Here is a 14,192-nt window from a genome sequence, read left to right as displayed (position 1 = left end):
CATTTTTAGTACATACGTTTGTACATGTTTCTAGATATCAAAACCAATGTTCAAAAACAAAAAAATGTCTTTAGTTCTACTGGGGCAGCCATTTTTTCCAACATGGCGCATGGCTTTCTTTGCTCATTTAGCACTTTTCAGAAACCTTAATATCTCAAAAGCCATTAGAGCTAGAGACTTGAAACAAAATTCATTTTGTAGCTAATGAAGTATACTTTCTACGATATTCAAGTATGTTTTGCTTAAAATTGTAAGTACGAAAATTATGCTGAAAATTGTGGTAATGATAGTTAAAAAATTGGAGTTTAAACCCGATTTTTTCAATGAACGGGTTTATAGTCAAAGGCTTCATTTTTTTCATGTGTAGACCTGCCTACAGGGTGTCTGTAAATAAAATATCAGTGCTTAGAAATTCAACCCTTTTTTACAGTATGGGCTCAAACATGGCAGTTTATTGAATTTTGACAGTTTTCGGGGTTAAATATCTCAGATGGGTCCTCTTGAAAAATTCTGAAATTTGGCATAAAGGAAGCCCTGCATGAACGTAACTCACAGTAAAAATCTCAACTTTTAGATTCAACTTGTTTTGGTCAATATAAGGTAACGTATGTCACCTAATTTCTGACATTGCAAAGTAAGGTTAAACTACATCCCTTACTTAGAATAATGAAGTCTTTTCTTTCTCTTTTTTAAAATTTGGGTTAAATAAAGCCTCAGAAAATATAGTTTAACATAAGGTTTTAATACTTGACTTACCAGAAATTGAAATTACAATGTATGACAATTGAAAATCTGTGAAATCTCTATGCAAAAGGTTTGATTTATTAGGTACCAATGACCAGTTGGTACCTAATAAATCAAACCTTTTGCATAGAGATTTCACAGATTTTCAACTGAGCTTCCCCCCCCCCCCCACATTTTTTAAATGTAGCCGTACATGCAGCTTAAGATAGACAGCGGAATGCCCAGGAATTTCGAAAGGTAGGGGATGGGGGTTACATATACTTTTTAAGAATAAAGCCCTGTTTTTGCCACATTATCCTGCCTTTGACGTAATTGTTTATGGAATACTAGGCTAAAGGTATTGGATTATGACCCCCAACCATACCCTCCTTGGGCAATCCACTGAAAGTAGGCTATTTATTTTGGAGGGTCAAATCTGGTAGAATTTATACATATTTTTTTTTCCTCAAGAAAAGACATTCGTTGAAGTAGATGTGAGTCATGCACAGCAGAAGATTCAGAGACATGTTTTGATAGGATGTGAGGCAAGACTGAAACTGATCTGTGCATGGACAATCTCTGCTGGCATTCTTCCTTTTGCCTAATGTGCCGAGAGTAGTGACTTGTGAATGGTCGTTATCTGTGACAGGAAATGGAGTGTTCTGTATAATTTTTAACTGGAGAGTACTGTCACAAATACACTTTTGGTAAGGTTCCCAAAGACCTAATTAATCTTAACGAACTCAGTGAAAATGATAAAACACTTCTTATGTCAAGACTACAGGTGGATGGCTTAGAGACAATATGCAAATACCATTGAAAATAGATTTTTATATGGTAAAGTATGTTGTGCCTACCACTTAAAGAAAAAGTTAAGTAAGGGAATTTTTAAAATCAATTTGCATCATATGGTAAGGCAAAAAGAGTCAGGTAAGCCTTATACCAGTTAAATCAATATACCTGACATGTTGGGAGTAAAATTTTCATATCTGGAGAAAGTGACTCACTTAAATGCCAGAATGGAAAGTCATTGTGCCAACACAAGAAAAACTAAAGGAAATGCATGAAGTCTGTTCTGTTTTTGATGTGTCTCCTGTGCATGGAGTGCAAAGGAAACTGGATAGTTGCTTTTCACAAAGTATTAGAACTGAAGAAAAGGAAAGCAAGTGTGATAATCCTTTGCATAGCCAGTACAATCATATAATTGAAATTATAAGAAAAAAAAAAAAAATTAGCAAAAACTAATGTTGAAAAGGTCAGAATCATCAGTTTGATTGTTACTACTTGGTCAAAAAAAATATGTGATGAATTGAAAGTTTCTGATAATTTACTTGGGGACTTAGTGAAAGAACAAAGAATTCTTCCTGATTTAACAAAGATAATGAATAGCAAACTGGAGCTGACAACACCAACTGGCCATTGGTACCTAATAAATCAAACCATTTGCAATGAGATTTCACAGATTTTCAATAGTCATACATTGTAATTTCAATTTCTGGTAAGTCAAGTATTAAAACCTTATGTTACTATATTTTCTGTGGCTTTATTTAACCAAAATTTAAAGAAGAGAAAGAAAAGACTTCATTATTCTAAGTAAGGGATGTAGTTTAACCTTACTTTGCAATGTCAGAAATTAGGTGACCTACGTTACCTCATATTGACCAAAACTAGTTGAATCTAAAAGTTGAGATTTTTACTGTGAGTTAGGTTCATGCAGGGCTTCCTTTATGCCAAATTTCAGAATTTTTCAAGAGGACCCTTCTGAGATATTTAACCCCGAAAACTGTCAAAATTCAATAAATGGTCATGTTTGAGCCCATGCTGTAAAAAAGGGTTGCATTTCTAAGCACTGATATTTTATTTACAGACACCCTGTAGGCAGGTCTACACATGAAAAAAAAATCAAGCCTTAGATTATAAACCCCTTCATTGAAAAAATCGGGTTTAAACTCCAATTTTTTTAACTATCATTACCACAATTTTCAGCATAATTTTCGTACTTACGATGCAATTTTAAGCAAAACATACTTAATATCATAGAAAGTATACTTCATTAGCTACAAAATGAATTTTGTTTCAAGTCTCTAGCTCTAACGGTTTTTGAGATATTAAGGTTTCTGAAAAGTGCTAAATGAGCAAAGAAAGCTATGCGCCATGTTGGAAAAATGGCTACTTCAGGAGAACTAAAGACAATATTTTTTTTTGAACATTGGTTTTGATATCTGGAAACATGTACAAACATATGTACTAAAAATTATTTTTTTCTAAAATGGTCATGCAATCACCATTGGATCGTTTGGCATGGAATGACCCGTATGTAGAGTACCATAATTAGTTCATAATTAAACATTCACAACTTGGGTAAAAGTTCTTGCAAAGGTTTGTTTTATGCTAGTAATAATGTTTTTGTTAGGTTCAAGCTATTTGTAATATTACGTTTTTGTTAGGTTTGTTGCTTTTTTTTTTAACATAATAGGGTGCGTCAGCACTTAGGCTACTTTGCACCCTTCACATTATACGGGGGCCAGCCCCTTATCATTACAAATAAAAACTCTAAAGTTGCATAACTAAAAATCTTAAAATCTTCTGACTTCTGTTAAAAGCTGAGGCTGTAAACGGGCACTCAGCACACACAAGGAAAAAAAAACAGGACAGCACAAAAAATTATACTGGCCATAGTGCCAGAGCCTCGTTAGTCTTCAGTCCAGGGTGTACTATGTGGAAGTGAGGTTGACTTTTGGGTGCCTACATGGAAGCTACCCCTTACACCCCAGCTTTGTTGCTGCTTGGACATTTTTCTTATGTTCGGAGTAGCAGCATTCCAGTACATTTTATTAGTTGATATCTGTGTTGTATTCAATGTGAGAAAAAAACAATTTTGAAAGTGGTCACATTTCGGAACCAAATATCTCTTATTTGTGCACTTCTTATCTAAAATATATTTTGTAATGGTTTCAAATGTTTAATGCTTTTTGCAACTTACATACGACTATTAGAAGTGCTTCAGAATACTGGAAATGTAAATTTTGTGAATGCATTCTTGGTTTCCAGTTGATTTGTACATGAATTTTGCAGCTTTTCATTCGAGGCTCGAGTTTTTTTTTTTTTTTTTTTTTTTTTTTTAAAAACATATTTTTTCTGGAGGAAAAACAGGATGGTAAAATGTACACATTTTAATGTAAAAACTGTTTTGTCAGCAATACTTATGTTTGAAAAGTAAGTAAATAAATACATACTATGCAAATAACTTACATATGGATCTTTAGTACAGCCTTCGATAATGGTTCCGATTGTTTTATGATTTTTTGAAATTCTCCTAGCAGAAAGACAAATTATCGTAGAAATTTGGCAGAAAGACAAATTATCGTAGAAATTTGGCAATCATTGTCCCACGAAATTTGAACCTTCCTTCAAGTATTGAGCACTGTTATTTATGTTGCGGAAAACACAAATTAAAAATTACCTTATGCAAGCATGTGTGTGCTTCCCATGGACAACGTATTTTCCGTTGACAAGCGACTGTACGAATTAATGTAGAAGTAAATCGGACCCTTAACAGAATGCATTTAGGGACTTTATTTTAATGCTAAGAGAACCAAACCTGAAATGCCTAACCTAACTACGAAAGCATATATTGAACAAAATCTTAGGTATTCTCTATAACTCTGCAGTATGTGTTAACAGAAGTAAATCGAAATCGAACCGTTAAAATTGCATTCGTAGCATGATGAAATCGCAATAAAACAAAAGGAACATAGACCACAATTCTATGCTGATAAGTCATTGTTACAAAAAAAGGACATTTTGATGTTCCGTTCTATGTTTAGAAAAATTGGGACAGACTTAAAAAAAGGGACGTCTGGTCACTTTAGGTTTTGTGCTGGAGACCAGATATTATGTGATCCGATGTTTAAAGCTTTTAAGGGCATTATTTTAATGCTAAGAAGCCTAAACCTCATCCACCTAACCTAAGAATGAAAGGATTTATGGGTACTTTATTAACGATAAGAGCCCTAAACCTGTCCCATCTAATCTAACAAGGAAAGCATTCAGCGACGAAATACCCCTTTGCACCCCATGCATGTGAAGTAGATGGCAGCAGTAAGCAAGATGACAGTAAATGAATGGCTGCTCACAAACAAAAAATTCTGTAGGTGTATAAAGAAATGCTAGAAAATGCATTGTAAGTAATCACTGATACCTTGAAGGTCTCACTGCAGAATATGGGCTGCTTTTTTCCTCTAAATAGATGAACAAAATTTGGTAAATATGCGATATCGCCCGGACGGATTTCTTCAAATTTACAGGAGAAAGTACTTACTGAAATGAGTTTCTTTAGCATTCTGGACGTTTTTGGAGGTATTTTCTTTCACGGAAAGTAAAAACTTCGTAGTTTAATGCTGCCGAACAAGAATTAATCACTTTTTAAGTAAGAAATTGGCATTGCCTGCCACATTATGCCGTCGTTTACATTGTGTGCGTGCAGATGGCGCCGCGCTTTGTTTTTTCGATGACTTTAGGGGTGAAATGAGTGCTAATGGAACCTAACCTAACAGGCCTAACCTAACCTTGTGTGAATGGTTTGTGGGGCTAGCCGTGGATGTTTTTTGGGGTTAACGTCAATGGTTTGCGGGGCTACCCATGGATGGATTTTGGGGCTAACGTCAATGGTTTGTGGGGCTACCCGTGGATGGTTTTTGGGGCTAACGTGCATGGTTTGTGGAGGTAAGGCATAACTTCACCTTAAAGAATGTTCCGCAAGGCAAAATGGTAAGTACCAGTGGTAAAATTAAGGAAATAAATGAGTAAAAGGTGTCCGGGCGTTATCGCATATTTACCCAAAATTTATATCCCCTGAAAGTACGTACCTTCTACTTCCATTTTCCAGTGTTACTTTTGGGATTACTATTATATTATTGCACGTAAAAAATGTTTTTCTTGCTACTAAAAGCAATGCATTTCTCCATTTGTTCACGTCCATATTGTTTACGGGCTCAAGTGTTGTGCGATAAGTGACACCCTTTGTTTCGCGGCATTCGAGTTGATTTGTCGCTCCGGATTCCACCCACACACGCACAGTTTCTTTCATTATTTCAGATGAGAAATGCTTACAAGGTTAGGTTAGGCCTGTTGGGTTCCAATAGCATAAATACAATGAGAAATGTTTTTCCTGCTACTAAAAGCGGAGCGAATTTACAATATAAAGAAAATCTCCAATTTTGTTAATTTTCGGTATACTAACTAATTTTGACCTCCTAATCACGAATCTGTTGAAAAAAACCGGGGGTCACGTCTGAAAATTTGAAAAAAAAGCCGATTGAATTTCTTATATATATATAGGTGTATATGTGTAGTTTTACGAACAAAAATGTAATCTCCTGTCATTGTGTCCAACCACGCCGTTGTTTTACAAGAAAATGATTTATAATGTTCAATTCTAGTACGATCCCTATTTTTTCGATGAATTTAGGGGTGAAATGAGTGCTAATGGAACCTAACCTAACAGGCCTAACCTAACCTCGTGTGAATGGTTCGTGGGGCTACCCGTGGATGGTTTGTGGGGCTACCCGTGGATGGTTTTTGGGGCTAACGTCAATGGTTTGTGGGGCTACCCGTGGATGGTTTTTGGTGCTAATGAACAATTTTTCATCAAAATGTACAATTTCCAGACGTGAGCCCCGATTTTTTACAACAGATTCGTGATTAGGAGCCAAAATTAGTTAGTATACCGAAAATTAACGAAATTGGAGACTTTCTCTATATTGTAAATTCTTACCCTAAAAGCAAAGCATTTCTCCATTCGTTCGCGTCCATATTGTTTACGCAGTTTCTTTCATTATTTTGATGAGAATGCCTACAAGGTTAGGTTAGGTTCCGTTAGCATAAATACATTATTTTGATGAGAATGCCTACAAGGTTAGGTTAGGTTTCGTTAGCATAAATACAATGACAAATTATTATTTACGCTAAGAGAACTAAACCTAGCTACCTAACAACAAAGGCAATTCTTGCTTTTACTAGATTTGTGCAGGAATGTTCTTTATCCTTTGTTCCTACGATTTCAATAGCACCCAACCTGGATACTTTTTTCGTTTTTTTTTAAAGAAAAAAAATTTCCGCACCTTAAAACTTGCTTTTCTCAATTACTAACTACAAAACGTTACCAAAAAATTATGAACCGTGTTCCTCCTAAGCAGGCCATATTCTGCAGTCTTACCACTTTGAAGTATGTGTCAACAGACATACTTAAGTAAAACATTAAAATACTGACCAAGGCAGAATTTATTGTATAAAAGATATATAACTAAAAAGGTAACATGTGAATATTCGTCTGAAGAAGACCCTGTTAAGAGGGTGGAAACGTTACCTTTCTAGTGTATATATTTTTTATACTATACTATACTGCCTTTGTCAGTATGTTAATGTTTTGTTAACATGGAAGCAAGGCTTAACAGCGTTAACATAATTAAGATATTGAATCATGTAAAAATGCCTGTGCACCATCATAAATTAAACAATCGAAACTTGGGCCACATATTTTGTTTCATGAACCAATGAGGTCTATCGATAAAACTCAATAAATATTCCAGGGGGTGTGGATAGTCTGTCATCGGACAATTTTTATTTTCTTCTTCGTGGCAACATTTTCCGTACATTCAGCTGTAATTGGCTTAATGAGTACAAAATTAAACCAGCACCTTAAGGCCTTAACATATATCTTAATGCGCATTATGGCTATTTAAATCAATCTAAAACTATTCTTTCGTTCGTTTTCCCTTTTTCACACACCCATTACATACATACATATATAATACAGTACATGTAATTACTATTGCTGGATCGAGCTTCTCCTTCTTTGCTGTCTTTCTTTCCTTGTTTTGCACGCATTCTTATTTTCTTTACACCGTTCTATTTACTTTTACGTAAACAGTACGACATTTTTGTTTTCAATCAAAAAGTTCAATCCAATAATGGTCACACTTATCGCATAACACTTGAGCAACCTTGTGTTCTGACGTCACTGGACAAAGCTTTTTAATTTTAGGCTAGATGCTTACGTTGTCAGGTTTGGCTAGCTAGGTTTAGTTCTCTTAGCCTAAATAATAATTTGCATTGTATTTATGCTAATGGAACCTAACCTAATAGGCTTAACCTAACCTCGTAGTCTTTTTCCTCTGACGTCAGAACACAAGGTAGCAAAACTGTTGTGCAGAGAGGAAGACCCTGCAATAATCTGTGTTTCAATGTGATGGTAATGGCGGTAATAGTGCTACTAATTTTCTTCATTCATTCCATCCACCTTTTATGGGGCTGTTCATTGCCAAATTTTCCGGTGGCGGCGCCACCCCTGTCGTGTCCTTAAATACTTTCGTTCGTCATTTGGATGCACAAATCATTTAGATACCTCAAGGCTCACCTCTGAGCCCTCTCTTGTTCAATATTTATACGAACGGACAATCTATTGTCAATTGCCAATGGCATTGGTGGCGATCAGTGGCGTTTTCAGGAAGACAACGCCACTATACACACTGCTGAGTCCACTATCTTCTGGTTTCTGGACAGGAATGTGCATGTCATTGATTGGCCTGCGATTTCCCCTGACATTAAGGTAAAGGTAAAAAGGTAAAGTGCTCCCCTGTGCATAGCAGCACGCCCTGAAGGCGTATAGGGGGTGTGGGGGTAACGCCCCACACTTTCTTGATCCGGTCGTGAGTGGGGGTGATGTGATCAGCATCACGCCCCTGACCGCCTTTACCCCCCAGGGTTTCCCCCAGGTACCCATGTTATTCGACGCTGGGTGGGCGCCGGGGCCGCTTCCATCGTTAGAAAAGTTCCCGGATTTGAACCGGCCGGGGATCGAACCCGGGACCTTTAGCATGGTAGTCAGACGCGTTACCGACTGAGCCACCGCGGCCACCAACATTAACTCATGGAAAACCTGTTGGGTCTTCTGTGCCGTTCAGTGTACGCCAATGGAACCCAGTACAACAACGTTCATGACCTGAGGAATGCTATCGTTGGTGCATGGGATGCCATTGATGCTAATCTATTGAAAACGCTGGTGGACAGCATATGTGATCGGGTCTTCAAAATGGTGTACTGCCATGGTTCGTGTATTGGCTATTAAAGCAGGTCTGGGATGCCGTTCTTATCATTTTGCAACAGTAAACGTGATCACTTTTAAGGTTCGTTGCTTTGTACCTTCTCCTTGCCTGCACATGACTTCTGGTCAACAAGTTTTCTCTTTCTGTACATTACGTAAGCATTGTAATGTGTTGTGTGCCTGTACCTGTAACTTAGTAAACGTGTCCTACTTACTTTTTGATTCGTTCTTATCATTTAGCAACGCACCTTAATAAGCGATTGGGTACTTATCCCGACAATATATCACACATTTCTAATATCCCATAGAAACACATAAATACTTAGATATACATTTTGACAGGCGATTCACATGGAATACACACATTATGCATTTAATCAATAAAGGCCGTAAAATAATAAATATACTCCGTAGTATGACAACAATTAAATGGGGTGGCCACCCCAAAATCTTACTTCTATTTTACAGGAATTGTTTTCGATCAAACTTTGAGTATGCAGCTTTTAGTTATGGGGGTGCAAAAGTAAGTTTTTTAGACAAAATAGACATACTACAGAGAAAAGCTTTAAGGACCTGCTTAGGTCTCATGCAGTCCTGTCCTAATGTCAGTGTATATATGGAAAGCAGAGAAACTAGTTTGACACATAGACGGATTCAATTAACAATACAATTTCTGCTCAAAACCTGGGAAAATCATACGCATCTATTCAATAAATTGTTTGAAATACAAAAACAATGGACAATAGCTAAAGTCATAGATCCTAAACAGACGTTCTTTTATTTTGCATATTGCCAATACATAGACCCGGAAACCCGTGCAAAGTCTTTCACCTTCCAACGTCCTTTAATTTATCAATTAGACATACCCTTATATCATAGCTTATATACTCGATGCAATATTCATTTCAGGGATCTCGGAAGATATATCATGTATAAAGAGAAATGGCCAACACACCTAATCATATATACTGATGGATCCAAAGATCGCCTAGGTGTGGGTTGTGCTTATTTCATTCCAGATCAAAATATAAACAAACAATTCCGTTTACCACCTGACACTTCTATTTTCACGGCAGAAAGTTACGCAATATATAAAGCTCTCACATACGCTATCCATAATAATTACACAAAAATTCTTATCATAACAGATGCTTTTAGCGTATTAATGACGCTGAGTTCCTCATATCCTCAGATTTGTAAACATTCTTTATTTATCATCCTTATAATCCAACAAACCCAGTATGCTAATGGAAGAAATATCAACGTTCAGTTTAGTTACGTAAAGGCTCACCAAGTGAACACGGGAAATGAACGTGTGGACGTATATACCAAAGCCACCCGATCATCGGAATCTACCTCACTTGCGAGACTTCCATACACGGGTCTTCTCCCAAGAGTTAAATATAAACTTCAAGATAAATGGAAACAGTGGTGTATGGAACAATTTCAATCAGCGGGCAATACATATAAATAGTTTGCAGAACATTCACAAAATAAACCGTGGTACTACTCATATAATCTTCCAAGATCAGTTATTATTTTTATAATACGGCTACGTACAGGTCATATTCACTAATGATCATTTAGCACGATTACATATTACAAAAAAAAAAAAAAGTCTGCACATGTGGAGAAGTTAACCAAGATGCCACTCATCTCTTTTTACAATGTCCTAATTTCGTCAGAGAACGAGATAAATTATATCATGGTTTGCGTCGCCATGGAGTTCCATTCCCTACATCTCTAATTGCCCTGCTCACGGATCCCATTCCTCCCACTATATGGCTTCTTTATGGATATGCAAGAAGATGTAATTTGACGATTTAACAAACAGTATATATGTGTTTTTTTGTTGTCTTTTTGTTGTGAAAAATAAGTGCATAGTGAACTAAATATATTTTACAAAAAACTCAGAAAGATGACTAAAATCGACTAACAGTTGATATGGTCAAAAAAAAGAAGAAGAAGATAATTGCCTGGGTGCCCACTTTTATCGGTATCATTCTTAAAATATGTGTATACTACAAATAAATGCATTTGGGTCATTCCATGTCAAATCATCCAGAATTTTGTGAAAATGTCACCCACCATCCCCGATTTTGATGAAATTCAGTATGCTTATACAACTTTTGATGCCGATTACAAAAATGACAACTTTTTTAAAATTGGTCAAGGGGATCAGAAGTTACGCGCTTTTTAAGATTTCCGTGTACGCCACATGCGGCTCCACTTTGAATGACACGCATTAGGTTATAAACGATCGTATCTTCCCTCGGGTTTGCCGTAGAAACTTCAAGTTTGTTTAATTTTCTTCAGAATAATATAAGCTTTCATTTAAATAACGTTTCAGATTAATGCATCAATAAACATGTATTTTTATATATAGTTTTATGTATTTTTTTAGAAAAATAAATGACTAACTTCAAGAGCGAATTTCATGCAATGCCCCCCCTTCAATTTCCCCCCAATTTTATATGTAGGTAGCTCAGAGTGTGTACTAATGCCTGATGCAAAAATTGGGATGGGCGGTTCAGACACAGGGTGATAAAAAAATCATTTGCATAAAATGACATTAAAAGTAAATCTTATTTAAAATGCTTATGTATTTAGCACAAAGCCTGAAGTACAATATGTTTCAAGCTACAATATTCAAAATTTATGTTCACTATGTGTGAATGTAAGCATAGGCGTATCCTGGCGGGGGCAAAGGGAAGCTCTTGCCCTCTCCCAAATTTATAGATTAATTTAAAATTTGCAAGTAGTAATTACAGTGGAACCCCGATTTAAGTTCATCGATTTAACATTTTCCTTCATTTTGCATTAAATCGTGGTGGTCCTAACATAGCAAATTGTTTAGAAATTTTCCAAGATTTTACATTTTCCCTTGTATTAAGTTTTTTCAGCTTGGTCTCCTGGATAACTTAAAATCAACGTTCCACTGTAAATTAGTTTCAACAGTCTTCATTTTTTAAAAAAAATTATATATTAAATAATTATATATATAATCATCATTATTAACATTCCAAGTTTAGCAAATTTATCTTCGAGAACATTCTTTTTGTGCATTTTATCTCAATATGGAAGTTATTTTTTGGCTACTCTTCATGGGGATACGTAACATGAAGAAAGAATTAATACTACACATTTGTGCTGATTGAAGTTTTTTTCAAATGGAGCTTTTTTTCACATACCACAGAAAATATCCTTGTGATGGGATGGTTGGAAGAGTAAAAATACTTGTATAGACTTCTATAGTATAAAGCAACAAGTACGGCAATTATGTACCAATTCCATAGAAGTATGGGTAACCAGGGCAAGAGTGAACATTTTTTTCGGAAGACATATTTGAAGTGAAACACGTAGAGTAAAGATATGACAATGGTATCACATGAAAAGTACAAGTTTCTAGTATCATAGGAATGTCACATTTATGAACTTAGGCAAACTACAAATGTGCCACAGGGAATATTTCCAAACTCTGCAAAAATTCACTCTTGCCCCGGTGGGTGGGGTAAGAATAAACAGGGCACGGGGCAAGAAGGAACACACAAGTAAACATTAGACATTTATTGGAATACAAAACTATTACACCATAAGAGCTCAAATATTGTAGTTGGAACATATGTGAAAGAAAATGTGATGCAGAAGGTAGCTATGAAACACAAATGAAACACAAACAAAATCACTTGCAGTAGTTGCACACATACAGAGGCTGTGCAGGATCAAAGTTTGAGCACTGCTCGTGAGACCATTGCTGGCAAATGGCACAGCTTACCCACATTTCACCTTCGGGAGTTTCAGCAAAGAATTCACCACAGAACTGGCAAGGTGCATTGTGGCTGGTGTTGCAAGCATGAGGTGTTGTTTCGTCCGCTTGCACAGAAGATGTCTCATTATCAGATCCACGAAACGAAGGTATGTTCTTGGATTGTTCACCTGGCACTGCTGGCTCCAATGATGACCTTCTCTTGGCGCGACCGGCACAGTTTCGTTTCCTTGCTCTTTCTATAAGCATATTTTTATGTGGTGACAATGTAAGAACAGTTGATTTTTCCCCTCGCCCTGTGTTGGATGCCTGTAAGAGAGGAAGTGGAGAAATATCTAAAATACTTTGCGCTGAAGTGGATGGAACTGGTTCATTGCCTTCCTGGTGGACTACCTGTTGTGTTACTGAGATATCATCTTGTCGACAAGCTGCCTCTGGATCACTATTTCCTGTGACAGAAGTGCCTGGAACGTTGTGATGGACTTGCTTTGCCACTTGGTGCTCTGAAAGGCTGGAGATCACGTAGTCGACATCCTGGAGTATGTCGGGTTGAACGGATATATCCCAGTACATTTGAATCCGGCAGAGGCAATTGTACCCATCGCTGTTGAGCTACAAGCTTCTGTTACAAGCTTAGCAAGATCAAAGTGAGTAACTTTTCGCGCTGGATGATTTGACATCCATAAGTCCAAACATTTGTCGTACTTTGCTTTAAAAGGAGAAAAGAAAGATCTGTCCAAAGGCTGTAATTTATGGCTGCAATGTGGTGGGAGTGTTTACATGTAAGCATGTCAAGATTACATCTCTCGAGGAGGGGCAAGAGTGAACGTTCCTTCTTGCCCCGGAATTGTCGTCCTTTACAATCGTGGATGCCAGCTCTTGGCTGGGCACGTGTTTTCTTTCTACACCATGTCCAAATAATACTTAGGAATGATGCCTTTCGCACAAACATTTACAACCTTCCACTTGTCGTATATACTACACTATCAAATGTAACACATACCTGCAAAAACTTTGCTCGGGTGGGAGTTTTCAACACTATGCCACTTTCCTCGGCATCACAGTTCAGGCCGAACGTTCTGCTGCTGTTAAAACTCGGTAGCCATGTTGACTTCCCGGTTTACGCTATTCATTTGTTTTGCGGTGTTGCCAAATCTACGGAAATGCCATGTTTACTCTTGCCCCGATGTTCACTCTTGCCCTGGTTACCCATAGTATTCAAGGCATAAATTTCTTAGTAATCATCTAGGGTAAAATGACAACACAAAGTACAATGTGTCAGCAATTGCAAAGTACTACAACAGTACCAGGAAGTATGCACAATTTTGAACTTAACAGGTTCCGTAAGTTACTTTTTACAAGTAACTGAATTACAGTTACTGTAACAGTAACATACTGTTAATGATCATTGATTTGTGTAAAAGTTACACACAATCAATGATCATGAAGACTTCCATGTTTTACTTATGTTTCTAGTACATAATATGTATTCATATATTTACATTATTACTGCTAATAAATGATGGAAAACACAGTCAAGTTCAACAAGATCCAAAGATCCACTCCCTCGACAATGACATTTTCCTAGCTGGGCAACCA

At 36.7% G+C, this 14,192-nt stretch overlaps 1 protein-coding gene across 6 annotated transcripts in view; it reads right to left on the bottom strand.

Annotated features, from left to right (window-relative positions):
* The window catches only part of LOC145985129 (uridine diphosphate glucose pyrophosphatase NUDT14-like), a 50,116-nt gene that overhangs the window by 24,930 nt on the left and 10,994 nt on the right, over nt 1-14,192 (bottom strand). Inside the window, exon 1 of one of the 6 annotated variants that reach the window (XM_083118769.1) lies at nt 7,554-7,692. The exons of 3 other annotated variants lie outside the window; for them this stretch is intronic. In XM_083118769.1, the coding sequence (XP_082974895.1) occupies nt 7,554-7,611 (58 nt within the window). In that variant the 5' untranslated portion in view covers nt 7,612-7,692. Of the gene's footprint in view, nt 1-7,527; nt 7,693-14,192 lie in introns of those variants that run through there. 2 more of the 6 variants (XM_083118772.1, XM_083118771.1) reach the window with 2 other exon arrangements.

The sequence above is a fragment of the Lepisma saccharinum genome, chromosome 3 (genome assembly GCF_977018435.1).
Source record: "Lepisma saccharinum chromosome 3, izLepSacc3.1, whole genome shotgun sequence".
NCBI lineage: Eukaryota > Metazoa > Arthropoda > Insecta > Zygentoma > Lepismatidae > Lepisma > Lepisma saccharinum.
Note: the sequence above shows the minus strand (reverse complement) of the source record. Positions and strands in the feature narration are given on the sequence as shown.